General features: G+C 37.1%; 1 protein-coding gene across 4 annotated transcripts in view; it reads left to right on the top strand.

The window, feature by feature from the left end:
• The window catches only part of MPP7 (MAGUK p55 scaffold protein 7), a 145,521-nt gene that overhangs the window by 68,389 nt on the left and 49,633 nt on the right, over positions 1–27,499 (top strand). For all 4 annotated transcript variants that reach the window (XM_068172333.1, XM_068172323.1, XM_068172306.1 and 1 more), the window contains 2 exons: positions 13,898–13,975; positions 18,877–18,957. In XM_068172333.1, coding sequence (XP_068028434.1) covers positions 13,898–13,975; positions 18,877–18,957 — 159 coding nt within the window. The remainder of the gene's footprint in view (positions 1–13,897; positions 13,976–18,876; positions 18,958–27,499) is intronic.

Raw genomic sequence — 27,499 nt, 5'->3', positions numbered from 1 at the left:
GTATTTAAAGATATGGCGTGGCTGTAATTTTGTACACCTGTGAAAACACATTTGTGTTACCTCTTCCAATATAAAAATAAATTAATATGCTTGCTTTGATTTGAAGCTTCCTGTGAAACAGGTTTGTATGTTTAGATGATTTAGTGCAAAACTTGAAGTGCACTGGTCTGAAAAGGTATGGGGAAATGGCAGTAAATCTCTCCTAAATTACTGCAATTTTCTTCCAATATTTTGTCATTATTTTTCATATTTCTCTTTATCCTACAGCACACATTGCACTTAAGTGTTGGTGTTTCTCTGTCCTCTACAGGGAAGGTTGAGAATTAGTGCTGTGTTTTAAAACTATTGTAATTTTCTGGTTGAAGTTTTACTCCTAACGCATCTCTATATCCTTTTAAGTAAAATTAGGATGCTGTCTTCATGTCTTTTTAAATTAAAATGGTTGCTATAAATCTTGCTTGTTGTTATTAAGTGATTTATTAGAATCTCTTTGTTTTGATTTCCATGCAGTTTAAAATGTAGTCTGGCCCCTGGCTGCAGTGTGTAGACCACAGCAGCTTCTCTTCTTACATTCTGTGCCTTCTGAAGTATTCACTGCAAGTCTTCTGTTGCTGGTTTTAACTGATCTTAACTTTGCCCCCCTATTTACATATTTTCTCCACATTTTTCAATTTATCTTCACCTACTTTTACCATTATTCCCCCCCCCCCCAAAAAAAAAAAGTGACTTTGTGTCTGTCCCTCATTGTCCAAGGTCTGCTTGGTGTGTTGTGATCTGCTTGAAAGGCTTTGCAGCCAGTCACCTCTTTTAGAAACAAGGGAAGCTTGAATGCAAAGCATGTCTTCACAGGTGTTCTTTGCTTTCATGGCCGTGATTTCATTAAAGAACATTTAAGTAAATGTTTAATTTTACATTGATGACTTGTCCAAATAGTCTTGAGTATGAACATAATGTTAGTGATTGTTTCCTGTTTTGTTTTGCTTGATTTTTTAACATGGACAGTATGCAGGCAGAGAGAGAAGGGAATGGTGATGTTTTTAGCTCCCTTGCCTGTTGGCAGAGGCTGGTAGAGATTTTGCTTGGTGCATTTAAGCGCCTTCACATGCAGCTGCTTTTTATTTGTCTGTCTTGCCTAAAGTTGATGTATGTGGGAGTCTACCTCTGATGGCTTTTACATCTGAAGTTCTTCAGCACTTTTTATTTGCATGACTTAAGTCTCCTGCAGTTTTAAGTCTAGAATTGACTAAAAATCTATTTCTAGATTTCATTTTTGAGAAACTGCATTAATGGTTAAGGTTAGTCCATAGTATCTGTTTATAGCTGACCACTTTCAAATTAATTATTGTGAATATTTAAAAAGTATTTACTCTATTATTTTATTAGGGTTTTGGGTTGGGATCCAGTATTTGTGGGACTTCAATGCAGTTTTAGCAAAAGTTGTATTTGCAGCAGAATTCTGCTCTGATGATGGAGGCCTTCAATAAAAGGATTTTTTGAATTATCTGATGCTTCAGAGTAGCTTCTTTTAAAAAGTGGCAGATTTTTCTTGAGGCATCTGTTAGGGAAGCAAAAGAGTAAGAACAGAAAATAGTAATTAAATTGTAATTGTGTTTTGCCTGTGTATGAATGTCTAAAAGATTTGGGGTTTTATTCCTATCAGTAAATTTTCAAATGTATGGACATGCAGCTTTCAATGTCAGTGTTTTTCTTAAAATGTAATTTATAAGGGAAAAACATAATGTTGTGAATGACTTGGCTTTTTGTGTTGTTCGTCTTTGTTGTTTTTTGTCTTTGCACCTGAGATATATTAACTGTGTGACCTGTGCTGTATCATGACATATTGCATAGGAAGTAGAAAAAGCAGAAAGTGAGCTGCATATTTCTCACATTGCATAAATTGTACTGACCCCACTAGATGGTGCTAATTGATAAATGTATGTCTATGTATATTTATATAGATGTCTTTAATTTTAGCTTACAGCATAGACGTCCATGTCTGTGAATGAAGTTTGGGTATTGAATGGGTTAGTTCTGTAGCTGAGCTGCACAGAAGTGATCTCTTCAGGGAACCTGAGTTGAATTCAATCTTGGACTAGGTTGTGTTGAGTTCAGACTGTAAGGATGATGTTTATTGTACTAAACAGGAATAAACCCAGCTCTTCATGATTTAAAGTTAGCAGTCTCTGTCTGAATAGTAAAACTGAAAAAGCTCAGTTCTATGCCAAAGTGTCTTAGCCTGTATGCAGCAAATCCTGTTTTCTTCAATTAATAGGTAATTGGCATTTCTCTAGGATCTTAATTCTGCGGGGAATGGAGCTTGCTGAAAAAAGCAACCATCTGACAATCAAACGAGTAGTTTAGCTGTTGTTCCTGTTGGAATTGTGTTTACTCAGTGAGCAGGGTTAGGAAAGTTCTTTCCTTTGGATTTATACTGTTAACAGAACAGTGGAAGTCACTTGCTTTTTGGAAAAAAGTCTGGAAATTTTGTTCTGTATAATATAAAAATATTAGTTTGAATTGGTCATGTTTAAAAACAGTAGTATCAGAAGAAATGAAATTCACAAAGCAGAACATTTACGGGTAAAAACAGACTTGTGGGTGAATTAGATAGTTTTAATGTTTATGTAAGTGTAGGTGTTTTTTGAAAGAAAACATTGAGACATTTGAGGCATTATTGAGGTAAGTATTAAATCTAGGCACATACTTGTTTTGTTTCTAGCCTCTAAATTAAATCCTAAACTTAGACTTCAAGGAAGTTTATTAGCAGTGAACTGGGGACCTGCTTTTATTGCACAGTGTTTCTATACTTTCTTAGCAGATTTCCAAAGACAGTTCTAATCTTTGAGTTCTGCCTCATGTGAAAGTTTCTTCTTCCACTGTATTTATTTGGTCATTTAAAACCTGTCCTGTTACCTTTTTATATGGAAAAGTGCTCTTTTAATTTAATTTAATTTTTTTCAACATGCTGTCTCCATATTCTTAGCAAGTTACCTCTTCAGTCCTCTAACTTGAACTTTAGGAGTAATGTAACATGAATGGGTATTGGTATTGGCACAGAAAATATTGTAAATTTTTGTTTGAATTCACTTTCTTTGCTAACCAACATAACAGCATAAAGTACTAGGAAATAATGGAATATTGCTTTGTGTTTTTTAAAGTTGCAGACAATAAAACTTGATCACCTGTCATGAAACTTTCAGGATTGCTGTTTTCCCAGGTGAACCTCAGCTGTAAGATGAGTGCTGTTGTTAGTATGTTTTCTGCTTAGCAGGATTTCAAATAATGATTGTTTCTAAGTGCAGTCAGCTGTTGATATGATCTTTGTTCTTTACATTTCAGCAGCATTTCCAGTCTTATTTCTTTCATTTTCCCATTCATATTTATCAGTATAATTATGCATATCTATTTTAGGGTTTTTTTTCTTTGAAGTATTTAATTCTGATATTCAGGATCAAAGAAGGATTATATTTTTCTGATTTTTCTAAGGAAAAACTCCTCTACTCAAATTCATAAAGATCTTTACATTTAAAATACCAGACCTTACAAGGAGAAACACTTTTCTACATAAAACAGTAACATTATATTTGAGCTGTTTAAAAAAGGTTTGCTATAAAGCTGAAGAAACTTTTATATTTTTTAAAACCTGACCAATACCAAGACTTTAAATTTTTAATTTCTGATGTTTTAGATCAATTCTTTGGATTATTAGTTCTACATAATAATTCAAATTAGTTAGGCATACATTTTGCAAGTCTTTTTTGCATTACTTAGACACAGTCAGTTGATACCTGAAAAGAAAGTTTTTCAATGAGAAAAATGAAAAAAACAAGAAAAAACAAAATCCAAAGTTTATTTTTGGAATGTAGGATTGAAATAGTAGAGACATGTATTTGTCTTTTCCTGATAATTTTTATTTGAAAATTTTTGTTCTTTATTTGTTAATTTTTATTTGAACTAACTAATTTTTAGTTCACTATTGTCTTGAATTAAATGTTTTGAAGTTTTTTATTTAGAATCATTATATAAACAGCTGTTTTATTATTGCAGTAAATGCTGTTTCCATGTCTCTTTCATTACAACTGTGCAACTTTTCTGTGTGCTCTTCCTCAACACTGAAGGGCTTCAATGGGAGCTACAATTCCTTTCTTGCTTGCATTAAGTGTTCTGTAAGTAAAAGTATATTGAAAACGTCACTTAGAAATAAAGATTTCCTGATATATTTGACATATAAACAAGTATTGCAGTTGGTGATATGTATGTCACTGTCAGTAATTGAAATACCGAAAAATGTAAGATTACAGTACTTTTTTTCTGAAGAGATGTCACTGTAGTAGTATTGGTTTGGAAATCAAATACACTTTTTGTCTGTGATTAGTCATTGTCTTCCTTTTGGTGATGAGGTAACCGACGGTTCCTTTGGTAGTGTGCTTTTAAATCTTTGGATAAAAAATGGTTATAGTTCTGAGTACTGTTGCCACTGAACCTTGCAGTCTTTATATATGACTTTGAGAGTTTTGCTGTATGCATATTCAGTTTGCTATGTCTGCAGTACTGCACAAAATATCCTGAGAGCTGAGTCAGGATCTTTAATGAAAGATTTGATATATTGTGTTGTGAATGATGAACCCTTATCATTTTCTTAATGAAAGGAAGGGAGAAAAATAGACACTTAGGTGAGCCCACCTCAAATTCTGTCTTCCATTTAAATCTGAATGCTTCAACTTGAAAAGTGTTTTTATTAAAGTAATAATACTGAGGGGAGGAGGAGGGAACATCAGAGTAGGAGTGTATAGACAGAAGGGCCATAAATTGGGAAGAGCAATTTGAGACCTGGAATCCTGAGTTCAATATTGCTCTAATGAAATATTTCCCTCAAACTTTTACCAATTTTAACGCATGTTTACACAGGTCAGTGTCTACTTTTGGAGAAGAGAATTGCTATACTTTTATCAAATTCTGACTGGTACTTTTGAGACTGGGACATGATGGTTTTATTCCCCAGATTTTAATTGAAAATGTATTTCTGAAGAGTAGTGCATTAAAACTATAGGGATCTTTCAGCATCCACAGACTGCAGTTTGAAGGCTGCTTGTTTCAAAGGAAGAAAAGTCTGGTGTTCTGTTCTTTCCGTTCAAGGACCTCATGTCCTTAGCTCACATAAGAAAGCTTCATTCAAATTTGGAATTGTTCTGATGCTCCTTCCTTTGGAATTGGGGTTAAAAGTACAGAAAAACAATTTTGAAAATACTGTATACAGTAGCCATGTAGACTGTTTGGCTCTAAAGGGGCAGGGAAATTTATTTTGGAGCAAGTGCAACTTGTTTAGCTTTGGTCTGAACTTCCTCTGTCTATCTAGGGACCCTTTTCCTATAAGCAAAGTCATCAAAACCTTTGCTTATTACTGACAAAAAAAGGCCCGTTTGAATGAAGTCTGTGAAATCTCATATAATAGGACCTTTATTTTATTGTATAAGGAACAATGAATTCAAAGTGAATTTTTAAAAAAGTAAAATAAACATTTTTAGAAACTCTGCATGAATAACTGGGTTTGTAGCCAGTATTTAATCTGTTTTGCTTACCATTGCAAAAATAAAATAGCAAATGCTATTACTGTATTACCTCCTTTTAGCAACAAATGGAGAAGGAGAATTGCCATCCTTTAGTGGGTTTGGGGAAAAACACAGTAACAAAGAACAAGGAAAAGGCTGAGGTAGTTAATGCCTTCTTTGCCTCAGTCTTTAACAGTAAGATCAGTTGTGTGGGGACCTAACCCCCGTGCTGGAAGACAGGCATGGGGATCAGAATGAAGGCCTGTAATCCAAGAAGTGGTGAGTGACCTGCTACACCACTTAGACACACACCAGTCTTTGGGGACCGGGGGATCCACCCAAGAGTACCGAGGGAGCTGGCAGAAGTGCTCACAAAGCTCCTTTCTGTCATTTGACAGCAGCCCTGGCTAACTGGAGAGGTCCCAGTTGACTGAAAGTCAGCAAAAGTGACACCCATCTATAAGAGGGGTTGGAAGGAGGATCCAGGGAGCTGGGGACCTATCAGCCTGACCTCAGTTCCTAGGAAGGTCATGAAGGTGATTGTCTTGAGTGCCATCACGTGGCAGTTACAGGATAACCCAGGGAATCAGGCCCAACCAGCATGGGTTTAGGAAAGCAGATTCTGCTTGACCAATCTGATCTCCCTCTGTGACAAGGGGACCTGCATATTGGATTAGGGAAAGACTGTGGATATGTCTACCTGGACATGAGTAAAACCTTTGACACAGCATCTCCTGGAGAAACTGGCTGTCCGTGGCTTGGATGGGTGTGCTCCTTGCTGGGCAAAAATCTGTTGGGATGTCTGGGCCCAGAGAGTGTTGGTGAATGGAGCTACATCCAGCTGGTCAGTGGTCACCAGTGGTGTTCCCCGGGGCTTGGTACTGGGGCCAGTTCCATTTAATATCTTTAATAATGATCTGGACAAGGGCATCAAGGGTCACAACAACCCCCGCAGTGCTACAGGCTGGGGAAAGAGTGGCTGGAAAACTGCCTGGCAGAAAAGGACTGAGGGGTGCTGGCTGACATCAGCTGAATGTGAGCCAGTGCAGGTCCAGGTGGCCCAGAAGGCCAATGGCATCCTGGCCTGTATCATCAATAGTGTGGTCTGCAGGACCAGGGCAGTGATGATTCCCTGGTATTCAGCACTGCTGAGGCTGCACGTCAAATTCTGTATTCAGTACTAGGCTCCTCAAATCAGGAAGGACATTGAAGTGCTGGAGCATGTCCAGAGAATGTCAGCAAAGCTGGGGAAGGATCTGGAGCACAAGTCTGTTGAGGACCAGCTGAGGGAGTTTAGCCTGGAGAAAAGGAGGCTCGGGAAAGACATTACTGCTCTCCACAACTACCTGAAAGTAGGTTGTAGCCAGCTGGGGTCAGTCTGTTCTGCCAAGTATCAAGCAATAGGACCAGAGGAGATGGCCTCAGGTTACACCAGGGAGGTTTAGATGGGATTTTAGAACAAATTTCTTCACTGGAGGGCTGGTCTCCAGCAGTGGAGCAGGCTGCCCAGTAAGGTGGTTGAGTCATCATCCCTGAGGTGTTTAAAAGATGTGTAGGTGTGGCAATTAGGGATATGGTTTAGTGGTAGACTTGGCAGTGCTGGGTTAATGGGCCTCCATTTTAAAGGCTTTCTTTGGTCTTCGGCTAAAGGGAACTCATGGTATATGAGCATAGTGGAGATATTTATTAATTTTCTCTCATATTCTTTGGTGATACTAGCATGAAGACAGGAAATTCTAAATTAGAGCTATTACAAGACATAGCTCTGAGTCACAGCTCTGCAGGCACATCCCACTGTTCATGCTTGTGCTTTTTGGAAAAAAGGCTTAAAGGAGAGCCTCATCTGTTGAGCTAAAACTTTTTGCTGTGACAATTTGGGCTAGAATTGAGATCTCTGGGTATTGCTTTTAAGCCTTCTGAGGCATGCTTTGATTCTTGTGACATTCTCTCTGAGGCCTTTCTACAATTACTTACTTTATATTTGAGGCAATTTAATGTTACTATGGGGATTGAAATGCTCACTGCAAACTTTGAATAGTTAGCTGTGATTTATTAATTTCTATTTTGTTTCTGTTTTCTAAAATACACAATGCTAATTTCTTAGCAGTATTCTATCTCCGCCTGCACTTCAGTTGGTATGACTAGGATGTGATTTAAAGGCTGTATGTGTTCTAGGTGTTCATCATGCCACAGCACTGCAGAGTTGTTCATGTATTTAAGTTCCTTAGTGTACCAAAGCTGCAATGAGAAGGACTATAGGAAGGTTTGGGAACAAATGAATAGTTTTGCATTCAGTCTGTATTTTTGTCCTGTGTAAATAGGCTTACAGACCACCACTGAGTGATAAAGATAAATCAAAGAGTTGGCTACTTTTTCTGTTACTTTCATGTGATGCAGTATGGTTCTGGAATTAGAAAGGAAGGGAATTAAACAATCTTTTAATTGAAATTCTACATCAAGCAAAATATGCATTCTCTTTCAGCGGAGATGATGGTATGTAATTATAATTTCTGAATGGTTGTAATAGTTATTTTAATTTGTTTCATTGTAGCCCATCCTTTCTTTTTTTTCATACTTGCTTATTTATTTTACCTTGACTCAAAGTTGTTGATATATTTAGACAGTGAACTCAAGAGTCTAAATCCCAGAGTTAAGGTCATACTATTACTGAAAAACCTATTTCCTCTCTTGAAATCTCACTGTGTGAATGTTGGAACTATTCACAAATGTGTCTTCTATGGTCATGAGTGCCTTGGAATTATTTCTCTTGCTTCAGACACTTCACATGCAGAACACAAATTGCAGATTAGGCCAAAACTAGCACTTACTCCTCCCTCAACAGTTTTTCTTTTGCTTTTTCCGTTCTCTTAATCTGCTGTGGCTTCTTCATGTGTAGATGCTCCTCTGTAGTAGCACCACTTTGTAGTGGTGCCACTAGTGCAATTCAGTCATTTTTTGCAAATATATATGAACCTGAAACTTTGGTGGACAGCTAACAGCTTCTCTGCATACAGGAGTCTTCATTATGCATCCAGGTAAGGGACTAAGACAATAAATACAGCAGCTGCATGGCTTTTGTCAGTGCTTTGATTTCAGACACTCTTGCAGTTGATATATGATGAAAAATACAATGAAGAGAGCAGTTAGAGAAGATGTTCTGCCAACTGTTACGGACTTTCTACAACAGTATACTCAATGCCTGTCTTCTAGACACATCTTAATGCTTTGTGTGTGTGTTTATATTGACATTCTGCATTTTTAAAGCAATTTCCCATCTTCCCAGCTTCTGCTGTGTTGGTTTTACATCAGCAGTCCAGTATATGAAATGGGTTTCTTTCTGCTGAAACTCAACAAGCACATTAGCTGCTAATGGGTATTCAGCAGGCAAGACTAGGATGGTCCAGAGGAAAACCCCAGAAATGTATATGATGTGGTGCTAAAATGAATTTTGCAGGTACAGTATCTTTATGCTGAGTGATATCTCATCTCATAAAATAAAACCCAAGTAAGGGAATGTTTATACAACTCATAAGAGGGTATGAGCTTCTGATGTTTCTCAAAAGGAGAAGCACTTTGGTCCAGAATTGCTGTCTGCTCCAGAATGATGGTCAGGGCAAATACTCACAAGATCCTCTTCAGCACCTCCACTCAGGAAGGTGTCATTACCATAAAAAAAGCTCTTATCCAGAGGTGTTGACATGTCTGAGTAGCTGATGACACCCTTGTGTGGTCGGCAGAACATTTTCACACTGTGTGTGTGACAGTTCTTGTCTTTTATGTTCTGGTATGGCTCGTTGATGGCCAGTGTTTTTTGGGTTACAAGTGTTTGCATATTGTACTCTTACATACACTTACTCTTTTCCTATACCGACTGTTCAGTCTGAAAGACTAAGTTTGTCTTCTGTTAATTCTTTGGCACCTTTGGTACATGCTTATCCCACTCCCCTAATACCATATGATACTAGAACTGTACATGGAAATTAAGAAATCTAAAAGGAGAAATTAAGCTTATTTTGTAGGACTCTTTGCTTAAGATTTTTATTTTTCTGACTTACAAAACTCCTCTTGGGTTTTGAAATAGTCCTGGCTGAGGACACTACTCTGCTTTATTATAGAAAGCTTAATTCAGTCTCTCTGGGAAAATCCAGAAACAATTTTTCTTGCTTACAAGTGTGCCAAAAACTGTATTAATTTGCAAATGATTATTTTTCCCTCTTGGGGTATAACTTCAGAGTAGATTGTCAGTTTCTACAGAACTTCATAGATCTTCCTACTCTACAGTGAAAAGAATAGGTAGTCATAAAAAACCCAAAAAACAACCAAAAAGCCCCACACAACTTAGTCATCTGTTCAGCAGAACAGCTTTTTAATGTTTTATTTACAATATATAATTCTTGCTTTAACAGACTTGGTCTCATCTGTGAAGAGATTTTCAGCATCGAGGCTTTACATGTAAATGTCAGAAGAACTTAAAACAGATGTACTATATTTCCTATTTTTAAGCATGATACAGCCCTATATTTCCCATATGTTGTTTAAGTTTAGTGGAAATAAGGCAATGGTATTAAAGTTACTGGACATCCAGTATTGCACTGTAAGCTAAAGTTGCCTTTTGTGTTAAATAGAATTCTTTAGCTTGAAGTTCAAACACATGGCTACAAGTATGATACATCTTATCTTGAGTAGGTGAATGCTCTTGCTTTTACTTCTCTCAAAGTGTTCCAGAGTGGTTTTAACTTCTGTTGGAGTTGAATTTTCATTGAGTTTTGTAAAGGGAAGAACTATTTGCACCACCTTGCCCTGTTTTGCTTTTCATTTCTGTGTTTGGCTACTTGATATTATTCATTTTCATCAATGTAGTCACTTAATCTAGGTATTCAAATTTCAAATTCTACTTGTATAAGAATTGAAATTTGGAAATGCAGTGCTTGGCATGCATGTATTAGCATGATGTGAATATTTCATATTTGGGAAAATAATTAACTGAAAGGCAGCATGTGGAGAGGTTGCCAAAGCATATGGCTGCATGCACAGTAGTTTCTCTAAAGATGTTTATCATAAATGCAGTCATTCATCAACCTGAATTCTGGCAAATTCAAAGGCTACCAGTTGAGCTTGCAAATGTGCTCTGTCACTCTTGAAAGACAACAGAGATGACCTACTGCCCAGTGAGTAGGAAAAGGCAAGTGCTGTACTTGTCTTCAAAAAAGGCCTAAAAATACAACATGAAGAACTGAGGCCAGTCAGCAGTGCTGTGGTCTGTGGGGGAAATTATCAAACAAATCGTCTTGGAATACATTTTTAGACACAAGGAGGGAAGGAGTTGCCTGAAAATGCATTTTTGCCTTACTGAAATTTTTGCTTTATCTGTGGAGTTGTGCTAAATCTCCTGTCTTACTGCATTCAGGAATATACTACATAAAAGTGTTGCGTGCATTATGGATACATTACTGATCCAGAAGTTAGAGGTGTAAGGTCACTGTTTTTATGATGTATGTAGTAATTTTATACTAATATGAAAGGAAATCCCTGTATTACACATGGATTGCATCTTGGTGCACAGACCAGTGGATTTTAATTTCTGTAGGTATATCCTTTAAATTGCAAAGATGTGAAAGACAGATGTTTGCATCTAATGATCTGATTTAAAAAATAGATTCAACTAAGAAGGGAAGCTACTGTCAAATAAAGTCAGATATTTGGGGGAAAAACCCATTCTTATTGCATCTCGAATGGAAGTGTGCTGAAGTTGCACTGTCTGTTACCATAGACCATAAAATGTTTATCCCTAGAGTCAATTACTGTGCTAGTACAGTAAATTAATAAAATTTTCAACCTGATGTAGCAAAAGCCAATATCTAGAACTCTCTAGTAGTAGTTAAATTTTCCTGCTTACTTGTTTAGCTTCTTGGTTTTTTGGTTAGGCAGTTACTCTCTACAACTCCTCCCTAATCAAATAAAACCTTAATGATTGTCTGTAAATGCTTAACTGGAATCCAGTATCCACTCTGAGGAAAATAAAAACTTGTTTTCAGTCATTTCTGCAATTTCTGGCTATAGATAGAGCCAATAACAAGTTCAGGTTACACTGTGCCACCTCTTGAAAACCTATTTTTTGTTGCATGAATTTACAGTTGTGTAACATTTTTCTTAAAGATGGGTTAAGCAAGGCTGTCTCCACTTTTTTTTTTTTTTAATTTGGTTGATTTTTTCCCTTTATTAATTTCAGTGGTAAAAATATGTACAGGTTGCTCAGGATAAAAACAGCTTAATTGGCAGTGGCACTTCTATTTTCTTTGAGAAACTAGAGGGTAATATAGACAACTGCTTCTGACCTCAGAGCTGACAGAAGCTCAATCTGCATAAAATCAAGATGTTGTCGAAGCAATCAAAAAATGATGGTTTTGAGACTTTTTGATTTACTATGCCTCTTAGTTATTCAAGTTAACAGTCCAAGTAAATTCTGCCAAACGCAGGGAGCTGCAACTCCTTGTTTTGTTTAGTTTCTCTGCCTTGTGAGCTAGAAATATGAAGTTGTCCAGTCACTTACAGTTTTGTGAAATCCAGTATGAATTACTCTAAGTAATTGCTGAATGAACAATGTCTACATAAGTGATGTAAAATTCAGATTCATGTTCTGGAGACAGTAGTGCTTTCCATGTAATTTCCAGATGAGAACAAATTATTTTACAATTTATAAATTAAGTGACTGTAGTGCCTTCATGCTTAACCATGATATGTTAGAACTTCAGCATCCTTTAACCAATGACATACTGAAATAGTCTTGTTAAGGTTGCAGAAATGATGAAAGAATCAATCAAGACTTAGACCTTGATATACCATATTGTATTAACATGCTCTTTACTTCGAAGAGCATACAGTCTAAATGAGGAAAAACAGCTGTGGGCTTAGGGTTATGAAGCACAGCAGAAGACAGGAAAAGCGGCAAGCACAAGTGTCACTGACATGGCATTATCTTGTTATGGACGTATTTGTGAAAGTTCAGTGTAAATTAAAAAGAATGGGCCTAAAGAATGAGCTTTAAACTAAAGAGTGAGGGGGTCCTAGGCAGTGAGAGGAGTGAGTGCTGCTGGGGGAGAAGTAAGTAGAGAAAAGCAAATGTGGAAGAAGTGGGGAGGGTTGGAGGGAACACTTGGTTCAAAATGGGCATGATCTGGTCAGCTCTAAACAGTTTCAATGTGCAAAGAGTGGTTTGCTTGCTCTTTAAATCTGTCTGTGCTGTCTGGCATCTGTCCTGTTCCTCCCCCAGCAGTGTGCTGGGGAGTGCTAGGGTATCACTGGGGATCCTGTTTCCCAAGGACATGAGAGAGTCCCCAGCCAAATTCTGTACCCCATGGCCTCTGCCAGACCTCGATTTCCCCTCCTTGCCAAGCACAGGAGTCCCTGATATAGCTCCTTCTGCAACTCCTCCAACCATCTGGAGTTCATGCTTCCTTCAGAGCAGCAGAACTAAAGCACAGAATCTAAGAATGGGGTATATTTGCATTAGTTCAGACTACTGTTGTCTTCTTTTTTAAGATATTAATTAATATTTGTGTATCCATGTATATTCAGGAAAATAATGTTAATGTTTAATACAGTCTTTTATGCTATTCTGAAATAGCTACAAAGAAACTTGTTAGATCCTAAAATACTTTGGGTTTTAAAAGCATTCATACTGGAAAAAAATCTAAATTTTGAAATGCATAACTTGTGGAGGAGGGAACGGGGTGGTGTTTAAATAATGGTGTATCCTTTCCATTTTAGGAAGAACCAAAGCACAGTGCATCTTTCATGTTGGTAATTATTCATTAAAAACCTTAACTTGCTGAAGGACTGCCTCCTTCTTTCAGATGTGTTAGAATTAATATTAGCACTCCTTTGCCCTTGTTTCTGAATTATTTTAATGATGGCAGCTGCTCCGTCAAGTTGTCTGTCAAGATGTGGGTGGCAAGCTATTATTTCACTTCATAAATCATAATTTACAGGGGTTTTTATATCCATCTTGGGGATAAACACTTTATGCTTTGTGTTTTCAGCAGCAATATAAAATGTAATTGATACTTGAAGCAATATGTTAGAAATATGGAGAGAGAAGGCCAGGAGAGAAAAATCACAAATGTTTAGTTTTTCTGTGGGTTGGTCTGCATACTGAGCATTTTTTCCATCTGATTTCATATTCTTAGCACTTCAACAGAGGATGATGATGAATTGCATTTACATGATTGCTGCCTGTAGGTTACTGTAAGGATGTTTAGTTACAGACAGTCAACAGACTCAACAGGGTTATTTTGTACCATTTCTCATGCTGCTAAATAAACTTATCACTTTGTTCTATTGTCTTCCAGATTCATGAAAAACTACATTATTATGAAAAACAGAACCCAATGCCCATACTCCATGGTGCAGCAGCCTTGGCAGATGATGTAAGTGTCCCCTGCTGAGATCACTGGTACCAAGTCCACCAAAAAACTGTCTGCAAGCAGAACTCTTCATAGTGCAAACATATGAATGTAATCCTCTGAGCTGAAATCATAAGAAGCTGCAAAGGTTTCCAAAGCTTCTGTCATCACTGGGCTTGTTGCTGATATTACTTTGATTTTTATTCACTTGCATGTTATAAAAACATTGCATCTAGGTAGCCTCTTGTTCTGCTTTAGTAACTAAGCAATAAAAATTACAGGCTGGAACTCTGCTGGGAGGGGAAAAGCTGTCAACTATTAGTGTTTTGAGAAAGTCACAGACAAGAGGAATGCTTTGGAAAAATAAAGACAAATGAGATAGCAGCACTGCTGACAGAACACAAGAAATGACAAATAATATTACAGAAATGAAGCATATGAAATGCCTAGAATGGAGGCTTGTTGAAAAAAAATGAAAACTATTTAAGAAAAAGTACAGTAGTGATTTATTGATATTGGAGCTTTCTAAATTACCTTCATAACCAAAAAATAAATTGTAAAAGTGGTCAGCATTGATGGAGTAGTTAATTTCCTGTTACTATAATTTTTATTTTCAAGAAAAAAAATCCAACCTGCCATTTCTTGCTATTTGGTTAATTCTAGGATTCAGATGAATTGTGAACACACCTGTATAAACTATGACTGAACCTGAGGTAGGCCAGAATAGAGAAATGTTTAATAAACTGTGGTTTAGGTGAAATCCTGAAATCTTTGTTGCGATTGATGATGTCAGGTTGCTTTTTGGAAAAGGTAATATGTATTAGGATCCATTTTCAATACAGCATGTTTGAAACTTCACATACTTTATAGCTGTTTTAAAATCTTAACCATCTATTTATATAATGAATAGATTTTGGTTTTTAAATTTTACAAATTATTAAAAGTTGTGAATTGAAACTGGTAGCATTTTAACAAGAAACTAAATTAGACTTATTTAAGACTATTGAAAAAAGGATACACTGTAATTCAAACATGTTTCAGTAGGAGGAGAGCTATATCCTGTAACATACCAACTATAATAATACATTAGCCTTGACATCAGGCATATATTAGTAATATTTTTTTAACCTTCATATAGCTTTGAATAGTGTTGATAGTAATTTTGAAAATTAGAAAGCTGGTTGAAATTCTCTTCATTAAGTTCTTGCTGACATATTAATAATCCTTGCTAATATTTGTGTTATGAATCTCTGGGCTAAAATTCTTAATAAAAATAATTTCTTATTTTTGGATGCAAAACATAGTTTTTGATACTTTTAGAAATGCTGAGCAGTCTCATTCTTCGTTCAGACCCATTTAAAATGTATAGTCTTGGAAATCTCCAAATTGAAGTACTCTGTCACTCCTGAGTTGAGACAAGTTGGGGCTTTTAACCCTGTGAATGTACTATTATGTACATAAGGTGGTATTTTTAAGTGTGCATGTTGGGACATGATTGTGTCTAGGCATCTACCTACTTCAAATGTACAGCTTCTTTTTAGTAGACGCTCTTGCTGCTTCTACATTAATTGTGTGTAGGTGAGCTGTGGCTTTTATGGGCACTGTCTCCTAGGTAAAGGATGTCCTTTGGTGGCTACAGTCAGGCTAGCACATTGCAGGATTTTCTATGTTTTGGTAGCTATCAGCAAGTTTTGAGGAAGCAAAATTACATGCAATGGACTTTGTAACTCCCAAACTCATGCAGTTTCAGGTTTAAAGTGCTATTCATTTGTTGGCATGTTTGTCTAACTGGTTGTCAACTTCAGGGATTTAAGAGCATGTTGGTGTTATTAAACACACTTTCATTTCAATAGGCTTTAAATTACTGTTTTCTCTTCCTACTGATAGTAGCTGTTGTATAGTTAAAGAAGGCGATATTCTAATTAGCAAGTAGATATTTCCTGCTTGATTTTAAACCCAACTCTGATGTGCTGCTATCATAAATAAAACTGTTTAAGGAGTGTATTCTTATTCTTGTGTTATTTTTAAAGCAGTTTTAGAAGTAACAATTGTGGCAAGACTTTTCTAAACATTTTCATACTCTCAGATGCCATACCTTCTCTCTCCTCCCCACCAGGGACTTTTAGGCTGAATTTCCCATCACACATTCTGCTTGCCTCTTACTTTGGAGCAGCAGTGTCTGACTTAGGGTTCAGTGATTTCGTACAAATGATCTAAACATCTCTCTTGGTTCCAGCCAGGACAGAGTTAATTTTTTGCACTAGATGGGAGAGGGCATGGTTAGGACATGGATGTTATTCCACACCACCTCATGTCAGTTCAGAGTTTGTGAAAGGCACTCTCTTCCAGGAAAAAAGGGTTTGTTCCAGTCAAGAAAAGGGGGTGGAGAGAGCCGTCTGGTATTGTCTATTATCAGGGAGTTTTTCCATATGAATAATTTATTTTCTTACACCTTTTATTATTAATATTGTTGCTATTACTTATTTAGTAATAGTATATACATACAGTACAGTACATTGTCTTATCACTGTTTCCATTAAATTGTTCTTACCTCATCTTGTGATCTTGCATTTGTGTTGGAGAAGAAAGGAAAAGAGGTGCATGGTTTTAGTGGGAGTACTAAATTGGGGAATACTATTCCTAAACCATGACAATATCACTGGCAGGGTAGCCATATACAGCAAATAAGGCCTCAAGGATGGTAGAAAGTCTGTTCTGGCAAAAGAAGTTTCAGAACTTTCTCCGGAAGCTTTCAAGACCAATCCTTGGTGCTCCCCACCTTGCCAGCCTCACTCTACATCTGGCCCTCTCCCTTGCTTTTCTTCCCCTCTCTTTAGTGGCAGCTTTTCATAAAGAGCTTGTTGAAATGTTATGTTCCCTCAAGAGATCATAGAGGAGGTTTTCAGACAGCTTTTCCTGCAGTCTTTAGTGTAGGAGTTTGCTCAGTGTCAGTGTGTCCTGAGTATGCCATGTACGGCTGCGGGTAGCTGTTTCAAATCTCAGCACTTTACCAACAACAACAACAACAACAAATAAAAATCCAGTCTACACCAGCTGAGGCGGTATCTCTTTGCTAATCTGAAAACACAATTTAGCCTATCAATCTTTGTCTTCCTCCTCTTCTATCACAAGGTATTAAATGTGCATAAAACCTTAATGAAAATATTTGGAAAATAATATAAATCACATGAAGGAAAACAAGTTTTGAATTATTTTATCTCTGAAAAAAAAATTTTAAATTGTAAGATTAAAATGTCTGTTTAAGCAGTAATGAAGTATTTTTTCTCACTGTTCTAAACCGTACGTATGTGCATTTGCATTTGTGCCCCCAAAGCCAATAGCAGTTCTGCTGGAGTTAATACTTGTGCACAGTTCATCTGAGGGAGAAATGCTGAAATGGTCATTCTGCTGAGTGGTTGCTTGTCTCCATCAGTGAAACACAAATTAATAGATTTTATTTTCCAGTGATGAGCAGTGTAATCTAAAGAATGAAAAGAGAACCAAGGGTAACCCATGTCATAGACTTGCTGTCATTCCTATCACAGAATATTTTCAGCTTTGCAGGGCTTTTCCAACATGCAGACTCAATTGCAGTCAGATTACCCCAATATTTGGCTTTGTGTCTAAAAATATTTAATTCTGACCTTTCCTACAGAGATTCTTTTCTAATCTTTTGGTATTAAGACTCAAACGTTAATATTAGCACCGAGGTACTTGCTGGATGTTCTTAGCTATGAATTATAGTTAAAAGTCTGTAGGATGGTAGGTGATGAATTTTTGACACTCTGTTTAATTTGAAGGTTAAAAGAAAAAAAGGTATTCAAGATATGTCTGATGTCTAGAACAACTTCTTCAATTAGATTAGTCTATTATATATAATTATGCAAAATTTATATCCATCCATTTTTCTTGAAAATGTATACAAAATGAAAGTACCAATTTAAAATTAGGTTAGACAAATAAAATTACTTGCTGCAAATAGCCAATCTTCCTTTGAGACATTTTTATGATACTGATTTAATGCAAAGAAAACAAATTATTATCTGAAATCATGTTTTTCATTATGAGCCATGTAGCTTCAGAATTTTAAACCAAAGTTCAGTGTTGTCAAATGCATTTTAGCTTTTCCTTCTCCTGGAAAAATAGTTTGAGTCTAAAATCCTGCAGTAAAATATGCCTCTTGGGTCCAAATTAGTTGAGAAGGGCATGATAAGAAAACCCCAAGATGTGAGCCAAAAAGCCATGGGATTAAAAGTTAAACTGCTGCTCTATTGTTCACCAAGCCACAATTTTGTAGTATAACCAAACATAAATTACTGATCTTGTTGTTAGGACACAGTTTGTGCATTTTACAGGTTTGAATTGCTGATGACCTGTTATAAATTATAATTAACTTGCTTCACGTTTAACAAGCTCCTTCCAGTGTATGTGTAAACATAATAAAAGGTTCAGATTGCTTGCACTGTAGGGGCACTTTGCTTTCTTATCCCAGTCCTAAACAGCACAGCTACTGTGGGTTTTTGGAAGCAGTGTGGATTTCACCACCTCATTCGAAACTGTTTTTTATAGACAGTGTCAAAGTTTGATCCAGTGATTTTTACAAGCAGTTCTTTGTCTGCACGCAAAGGACCGTTCACTTAAATGAAGTGCTGGGATTTGCCCCCTTTGCTATAAATCAGAATGTGATCTGGCTGCACTCTTGCCAAAAATGATTACTTGTGTTAAACTGAGCCAAAAGGCCTGGCTTAAATCTGGTCCACTGAGGGCCAGAAACAGAAGCGCGGTGATTGATGGTGTTTTCCTTCATGCTGGCTTCTGTTTGAAAGCAATAACCTTGAGCAAGATAGGTTCTGGGTTGTCACTGATGCACTGGGTAAAACAACGCTTTGCTAATGGTCTTTCTGTTGATTCAATCTCCCACCCAGCTGGCTGAGGAGCTGCAGAGCAAACCACTGAGCAGTGAGATCCGAGAGCTGTTGAAACTCCTTGCAAAACCCAGTCTCAAGGTGAGGATGAGTTGCACCTGCAAAGTGGATTCTGCATGGGTGTGTGCATCTGCTTCCTTGGGCTGTGTGTGGGTTTGTCTGCTTTAACAAGTACTATTTAAAAATGTATGCAGTGTTAATTAGAAATACCTGTGATGAAGAAACACATTACATGTTGTCTGTAAATTATTATGCTGTTACTTATTTGCAAAGGATATTTTAAGGAGCAGATTATTTCTTTTTCTTTTGCTATCTTTTAATGCATGTGCTTTATAAGTTTGTTACAACTGTGCTTTTAGTAAAAGGTTGTTAGTCATATCATTGATTGAACTGCATCATGCATAAAGAGTGCAGCCTGGTACTCAGGACAAAATTCACGATGGATAATGTTTTGTAAAACATCTAATTTTTAAAACTTTCTGTAAAACGCCTGGGGTTCTCTGTGGTGTTTTCGAGGAACTTGATAACCTTTTATCTGACAGTAGACTATAGAACCACTGAATCACTGAGGTTGGGTGGAGGTTTTCTGGTTGAATGTGCTGCTCTGAGTAGGGTGAACCCTGAGTTTGCAGCAGGTTGCTGAAGGCTTTTCCCATCAGGTCTTGGAAATACAGACCTGGGAACAAACATTCTACAAATCTTCTGTGTGGCCTCTTCCAATTCCTGACTACCCTCCCAGTGAAAACTGTTTCCTTATATCCATTCAGAACCTCCCCTATGTATCATTGTTGACACACAGGATCATATTTTTTTCTATTGCTAAGAGAAAGAAGACTGTAGTGCTTCAGATGCATATTGAAATGGTAGATAAATGTAGCAGTTGATAAGTTGAAATGAAAACTGCAGAGTGGAAAGGAACTCCTTCAAAGACAGTTGCTCTTTTATCTTAAGTATAAATACTGATCTCAAAACCTGAGAAACTATGGTATCTTCAAAGTGCTACAAAATTTTAAAGATCAGTTACACCTGCTTTTAGATGATTTTTGCACTGATGCCTTTTCCATAGTTTGTAAAATGACAAACGGTTTTTTCTTTGAAGGGTTAAGTAATGCCAATGGTGTATTAGAGGAGGAATTGTTGCTGCATGAAATTGCAGAGATCCTGAGCTTCACTGTAGGTATTTTTTTAGTGGTTGTCCACGTGTGCTTCATACTTCTGAAGCTTTGGTGAGCTGAGTCTGAAGACAGCTCCTTTGCCACAACTGCGTCTCTCCCTCTGCTTTTCTTGTTGTCTCTCACTTGTTCCCTCACGCACTCACTCTTGCTGTCTGTTCCTTGGTAGCAGTGAAAGGCAATGTGATAATCTTAGTGGGATTTCAGGGAAACAAGTGCCTCCCCCTCAGAGTGGTTAATGTGATTGAACAACTGCAGTAACTTAGCAAATGTCTTTCTTGGCTGCAGGGGGAGATGGCCAGCTGCAGGGTACTAAGCCCTTTGCATGGCCAGACTGCCTAATCCTGCACAAGGCACACGATTCCTTGCCCTGAAATGGGCCTTGCAGGTGTTTGTGTGGCACCTTGCAGGTGTTCGTGTGATGTAGGGGTAAGAACTGATGGTATGCAAGGTATTTTGCTTGTCCATTTTGTTCTCCCCCTGCCATGTCATGGCAAACATGCCTCAGAGTGATGGTAAATTACCACTGCTCCCTCCTCCATCAGATTGACCAGGCGACTGCTGACTCAGTCAGAGGCTCTAGCTGAGATTCCTCTCTTGATCCCCCTGCTCTCTCTTGGACAGAACGGGAAAGGAAGGATGTTTCTGGGATTCAGTACTTCCAGTTCCTCTCCAGAGATGTCCTAGTCCCTTCAGTTGTATCTGAGCTTATACCATATCTTGCATAAACTTTACTAGCCCTCTGCTATTAGTTTTATGGCTAGGGAGGGTTTCTTGGTTTTGTTCTAGATTCCAGGGACAAAGTGATGGCTAGAACAGCTCTTTTACGTGCCCAAAATTACTTGGGATAACTGATCTGTCTTTTCCAATGATGTTCCATAGACTTTATCTAAAAACATATATGGCTTAATTTGGGATTGACTTAATGTGGCTGTACATTATTTTGCAGGGGAAACTTTCCTCTCCTGACCAGACTTAAAACTGCCATGTTAGCTGGAGCCAGAAGAGCTTCCACTTTCCTCCAGCTCTGCTCTAATGTTTATGGCATGGTGCAGGATGCTTAGGATTAGTTTACTGCACCACATCACTGCCCCTACAAGTCTGATCATGCAAGGGGACAGGTCTAGCAAAGTGTTTATAACTTTGCAGGTTTGGTTAATGGGCTAAAAAGGCTGGGAGAGGTTTCTAATCATGTCAACTAGATAAATATTTCTGTATTTTAATTCTGTATTACAAAATTCTTTTGTTGAATATATTTCTGAGTGTTTGCATCTGATGAGTAAAACTTTGACAAGTTTGTGGTGCTTGTCATTTTCATTCACAGAGAAGTTTTCTAAAGAAGAAAGTAGTTTCTCTGAGGCAGTTATATTTATCAGACATGAGATTTTCAAAATGTCCTAGAAGTAATTCCAAGGTTTTGTCAGGTGCATTTTCTTCTAGAAAGAAAAATAAATTGGGCATTTCTAGTCTGCTAAAAACTGCATGAAGTATTCAGTTACGGAGTGGGGTTTTTTTTCCTGCTCTCAAATGTGGCATCACTTACCGTAATTAAATGAAGTAATAATGATTGTGGTTTATCTTTTCTGATTAAAACAGAACTCTGGAAGTAGAACAGAGCACGTAGCTCTGGGAAATCAAGTGGATTTGTTTAACTGTGTGTTAGACATTTCATTTGCGTTCTGGATTTAAAATACAATTGTGTAGCTCTGTGGACACAGGCCAGCCACACTTATTATTTTTAATTTCCAGCACTGAATAAGGACTTAGGGTTTGCATTCTTTAATCTTGCTTTACCTTGTTAAAGATATCAAGAAACAGAATATTATTTCCATACCCTAGAACCTAAATCCAGTTGAATATTTTATTTTTAAGCAGACCAGAAATTAGCTCTTTGAAACAGAAGTATAGAATAACCTGAGTTGAAATGGACCCACAAGGATCATCAGAGTTCAACTCCTGGCCCTGCACAAAGAATCACACCACGAGCCTGAGAGCATTGACCAAATACAGTCAACTGTCAGCCTTGGTGCTGTGACCACTTCCATGGGAAGCCTGTTCCAGTGCCCAACCACCCTCTGGTATCCAACCTAAATATCCCCTGACGCACCTTCAGGCCATTCCCTCTGATCCTGTCACTGGTTGCCACAGAGATGAGATCAGTGTCTGTTCCTCCTGTTGCCCTCGTGGGGAAGCTGTTGACTTCACTGAGGTCTCCCCTCAGTCTCCTCCAGGCTGAACTGACCAAGTGACCTCATCCACTTCACCTCCAGACCTTTCACCAAACAGAATAGTTCATATGGCTTCACCTCCAGACCTTTCACCAGACAGAAACTGCACTTTCAGAAATCTAAAATACATTTGCAGAGAGCTGGGCAGGCGGACTCAAGCCTGATGTGTTGGTGTTTCAAATCACCCAAATACATCCTCACAAAGGTCCAAACACCATTCTGACCAGAACTACACAGCACTGCCTGCAGGCTGGTCTGGCCTGGCCATGAATATATATACCTATAAGTTTTCTTTCTTCAAGGTATACATTTTATTGCAATTTAATAAAAACAACCAAACAAAATGCCCATGCACCTCACACACAAACATAACAATGTAAATTTTAATACATTTAGTTCTGATTATTTACCATCATTTTAACCTTGACATGATAACTCTTAAGCTGTTTTTAAATATGAAGACTAGAATATATAGTTGGGATATACATGAACAAATGGTATTTCTGATTTAAGATTTGTTCAGTCCAGTGAGTGCTTCTGTACGAAATATGAATAGCATAAAAAAACAAGTATTCTCAGCTTCAGTGGTTTATAATTTGGCAAAATTTATGGAACTTAAGTGGCAGCAAAAAAGAACGTCTTTAAAGAGGAGAGTTATACAGAATTCTGAAAATAATGACAAAAATTTTAAAATTATGATGTATCAGGTAGGCACTAGTGTAATTGAGAGAGGTGTCTTTATAAAAATTTTGGGTTTTTATGAATCTGGAAGTATTGCTGTTGAGAGCACTAAGCTTTTTTTTAATTCTCTATAGACAAAAAAAATTTCATTGTCATGCAATTGTGTAAATTGGAACATTTAATTGGAAGACTAAGATTCAAGATGCTAACAAAAAATACACCTAAAAGGGAATTTAATTTTGTCTAGTTAATGAACAGGTCATAAGCAAGTTAGTGAAATGGTCTTATCTGTTAGTAGGGATGGAAATAGGAAGAAGCAAAGTGGTCACTACAGTAATTCTGTCAGTAACAGGGCAGAAGTCCAGTGAGGAACGCTGTAAAAAAGGAGATGTACAAATGACAGACGATCAAGCTAAGAATGAAAGACTTTAAAGCTTCCAAATTCTTTTCCACATTTAATTAAAAACTATCTTGAACAACTAGGTTTCAGTTCCTTTTCTGACAAGCTGGAAAAAGCTGTGGTTTTTTTTGGGATGGTGCCATAATAGAAGAGCATAATTGTTATTTATTTTTAAAATTATTTGAAAAACTGAGACAAATAAATATAGGAATTAACATTTTGGGCACTTAACTTTATTGCTGTGGCTGTACAAAAAAGACTGTTAAAGAATGAACCATTGCTTAGTCCATTGAACAATATTATCCCTACGCTAACTTTGAGACATATTCAGATCTAAATAACATTTAACTTTGTCTTTATAACAAAGTTAAATGTTGCTTTTTATAGCAATTGCTCTTTATAGCAATTACATTTGTGATCATTACATAGCAAATAAGCAATTTACCATTGAAGTTAATCTCTATTAGGGCAAATTAAGTGTGTTTTTAATTGTATAAAATATGTCCTTTGTGGTCATGGGTGTAATGGGCAGAACAATAATAATTTCAAAAGTTAATGGCACTGTGCTAAAACTACTCTGAAGAATGTTTATACCTTTATGACCTGGAGGAAACAAAGCTGTTCCAGTGGTGGTTCTGCCTGTTTCAGTGGAGTTTAAATTCTGTTTATGTGTGCTGGAAGGTTTGCCAGCTGCTAGTCTGAAACATAAACCAGGTACCTAAACAAGGGCACCCGGCAGGACTGTGAATGAGTTCGGTGCCTCATGCTTCACAAGAATGTAAAGTATTTGGGTCACTTTGGGGCACTGTACCTATAGCCAAGGGGAGCAAGAGGTGGACATGCAGTATTTTTCTTGTCTTCTCTTTTATTACCATAGAATGAACAGAATTTTGGAAGTTAACTTTATCATTACTTGCAGAGTGAAGGGAAAACTGTGCTTGTATGACTGGGAATGTTACTGTTCATACAAAATACATATTCTTTATTTTAAGTTGGGGGGTGGGGGTTTTAATTGCTTTCAAATGGCAAAGATGCATACACCAGCGAATTGCAAGTAGGACTTTAGCTTGCTGTTTTATTTGCATTTCATTTGTGGTACACTTGACTTTCAGTTCCACAAAATTATTTACATTTGTAAATATTTTCATCTAATTTTATCTCTTTGGCTTTCCTTCAGGACAGAACCATGCATTAAACAAAACTAAAACTGCAGATAATGAGGCCAGGGCACTTTGTTCTTCATATTATAATGAAGATTTCATTTTCAAATCAAATTCCTGTATTTGATGAGGTTTCTTTAAAAAAAGAAATAGTGCTTCTTTGAACATGAAGCATACCTTTAACGTTGTCCTGTCTTCTTCTGGTTTTCTTGTATTTGCTGGGAAGTTTGTAAATTCTACCCTTTATTTCATAAACAACTGCTGATACCATCATCCCTGCCATCTGAGGCTTACTAGGCTTGCATAGTGGTCCTAATAGACTGTTCAGATCAAAGTGTGGCTTGTTCTGTTAAAAAAGCAAACATTTTAAGTCTTTATCAGCAGAGCCTTCTAAAGCTGCTTTACAGTCAGTGGTGAGACTCAGCAATGTAAATTAATGTCCAGGAGACTGTGGGCTTTTTTCTACAAGAACTTTAACATACAAAGCACTGAGAGAAAATATTGAGCTATAATAATATAAAACAAAATCCATTTTTGCTTTGAAAAGTTCATGAAGCATTTCGTGTAGCATGTAATTTTAAAAAATAAAGTTAATCTAAACTTTGTCTTCTTTCCAACATTTCTTTTGTAATTAGACCTGCTGAAGATTTTCCGTCAGGGCTTTTTCACTGAGCTATGTGTTTTTTGCAAAGTCAACATTTTCCACTGGAAATGGTTGAGATTTGCCTACAACTGTTTAGGTTTTGTTTCTGAAGAACTCAAATACAAATTTCAGGTCCGTTAAGATCTGAGCTACATTTGGGCTGCTACTGTATCCTAGGCACTTGGGGACCTTTTGGCCCTGTCACCTTAGAGACCTGTCTTTCCAGATGTACCAATGTTTTCTACTTTGGCACAGGTCCTGGAAGACTGTTCTCCTCTTCATGAAATATTTATGGTTACAAATGGTAACACAAACTACAGTATCTATTCTAAACTACAGTTTAGGAAGCATAATTTCCCATGATCTTTAACTTTTTACTCATCAGTGGTCTGCAGGATGTACTGGTAGGACTGGTGGTAGGAATTGTGCTCATTTATGAAGAGATTTTACTGTACAGACATTTTAGATGTATTAGTATGGTGAACTGGAGTACAATGAACTTCATATGTCAACTGAAAAGTTGCCTACATAATCCTTACTTGCAAAATCAGATGTCATTAATTTGTAAACCTACAAGAATGTGCTTGATTTTTGATGGTATGCTGTGAAGCATCAGCAGGGAGATAGAAATATTTACTTTTCCCCCTGAGTAATAGATGCAAATGACTGCAATAATTGGCAAGAACCACAGCATTGAGGGTTTGATGTTACTGGTTGATGGATAGATATCCCATAGATGTTCTGAGCATACCAGCCATGAAGCTGGGGCAGAGGGGACAGTGCTGGGAGACTTTTCTTGGCAAATGACTGAAATCCTTCTGCCCAGTGTTTCATGTCTTTGAAGAATTTGCCACTTTGGGAAGCTATCCATCACATATTTTGGGAACCACTTGGAGGAAAAATATATTTTAGTTGTAGCTCTTTTCAGCTTCAGACCCTGACTTCCGATTTCCATTTCTACTTGCACCCATAATTAAAAAAAAAAAAAAGAAAATTCCTCTGGGTAAGGAGAGCTGGGAAAATATGTTGCTGCCTTTATTTTTGGAATGTTCATGTTGCTTGCATGGAGTAAGTTAAAAAAATATAATGGTGAAATATTCTGTTTAAAAACATCAAGAAAAGCCTTGATTTTTCACATCTGTCAGGCAGAGAAAATCAGAAACCAGTTGTCACACACTTACTGTTGTAGGAACTGACATGTTAACAATATACAACATATTAGAAGCAGAGACAAAATGATAGAAAGGAGGTGGGTGAATATACTGCATGAGTATATTTAAGTAACAACCATCATGTTACTCTGGAAATGCTCTCAGGTCCATCTGGTGATAACTCGGCTCATGTCCAGTGCAGAGCTTGCCTGTCAATCTTAGATGTATGGATATGCGAATGCTCACTAGCAGCCAACATATAATAAACAGAGTGATAGATAACATAAACAAAAGTGAAGCCAGGCAGGTTGGCAGCAGAAAATATAAAATCTGAAAAGTAAATCAAAGACATTCTTTGGTTATATATGCAAACTTTCCAACATGAGGGAACCAACTCTCACCCAAGAATGCTGAATTGCATGCATGTAACTACAGCATTCAGATACAACATAAAAGTTGGCAACACTCCTAAAGCTGGTAATTTAGGAGGAAAAAGTCACGACAGATAAAATCACATCCCTTTCAAGTAGTAGTTCCATTCATCTACTGAAAATGAACTAGTGAAATGGAGAAACTGCACAATATAAAGCACGTAGTCCCTTTTTTAGATGTCATCTTTTTATGCTGTTTTTTCCTTCAGTGGTTGTTTTTCTTTTGCATTTGTTGGATCATATTGTGTTTGGACTCTCCATTCAACAGTCTCCTCTATTTCATTTTTATTTAGGTTCCCATGTAGTATGAGTACTCTAGAGCTGAATTTAAGACCTCCTTATCATAGGTCAGTACATGTTGTTATTTGACAGAGGAATTAGGTTTATTGAGATTCGTTTAACTTTTTGGATCAATAGATTTTTTTTCTTTTGAGGACTTTAGACATGATGCTGATGTCAAATAAAGGCTGAGTCATTCCTTGAGACATTTTTTTAGAAAAGGCAACTGCATCCTCAGCTTTTACTTTCTTTATATTTTCATATGATTTCTTTGGGGTGCCTTTGCATGGTTTTAAACCAAGAAAAGGTACATGCTACCACTCTAGACACTTAATATTCTTGGGAAGCTGCCACTTTTTCTAAAAAGAAATCGATTAAGGATTGCCAAGATATTGAAACAGTGCTGCTGTCTCGGCATTTTCCAATGTTACAACCATCTATTTGTACTCTTGGAAGTTACTTAAACAGGGTTTAGAGC

The sequence above is a fragment of the Anomalospiza imberbis genome, chromosome 1, assembly GCF_031753505.1.
Source record: "Anomalospiza imberbis isolate Cuckoo-Finch-1a 21T00152 chromosome 1, ASM3175350v1, whole genome shotgun sequence".
NCBI lineage: Eukaryota > Metazoa > Chordata > Aves > Passeriformes > Viduidae > Anomalospiza > Anomalospiza imberbis.
The sequence above is the reverse complement of the archived record's forward strand: the minus strand, read 5'-3'. Positions and strand labels throughout refer to the sequence as shown.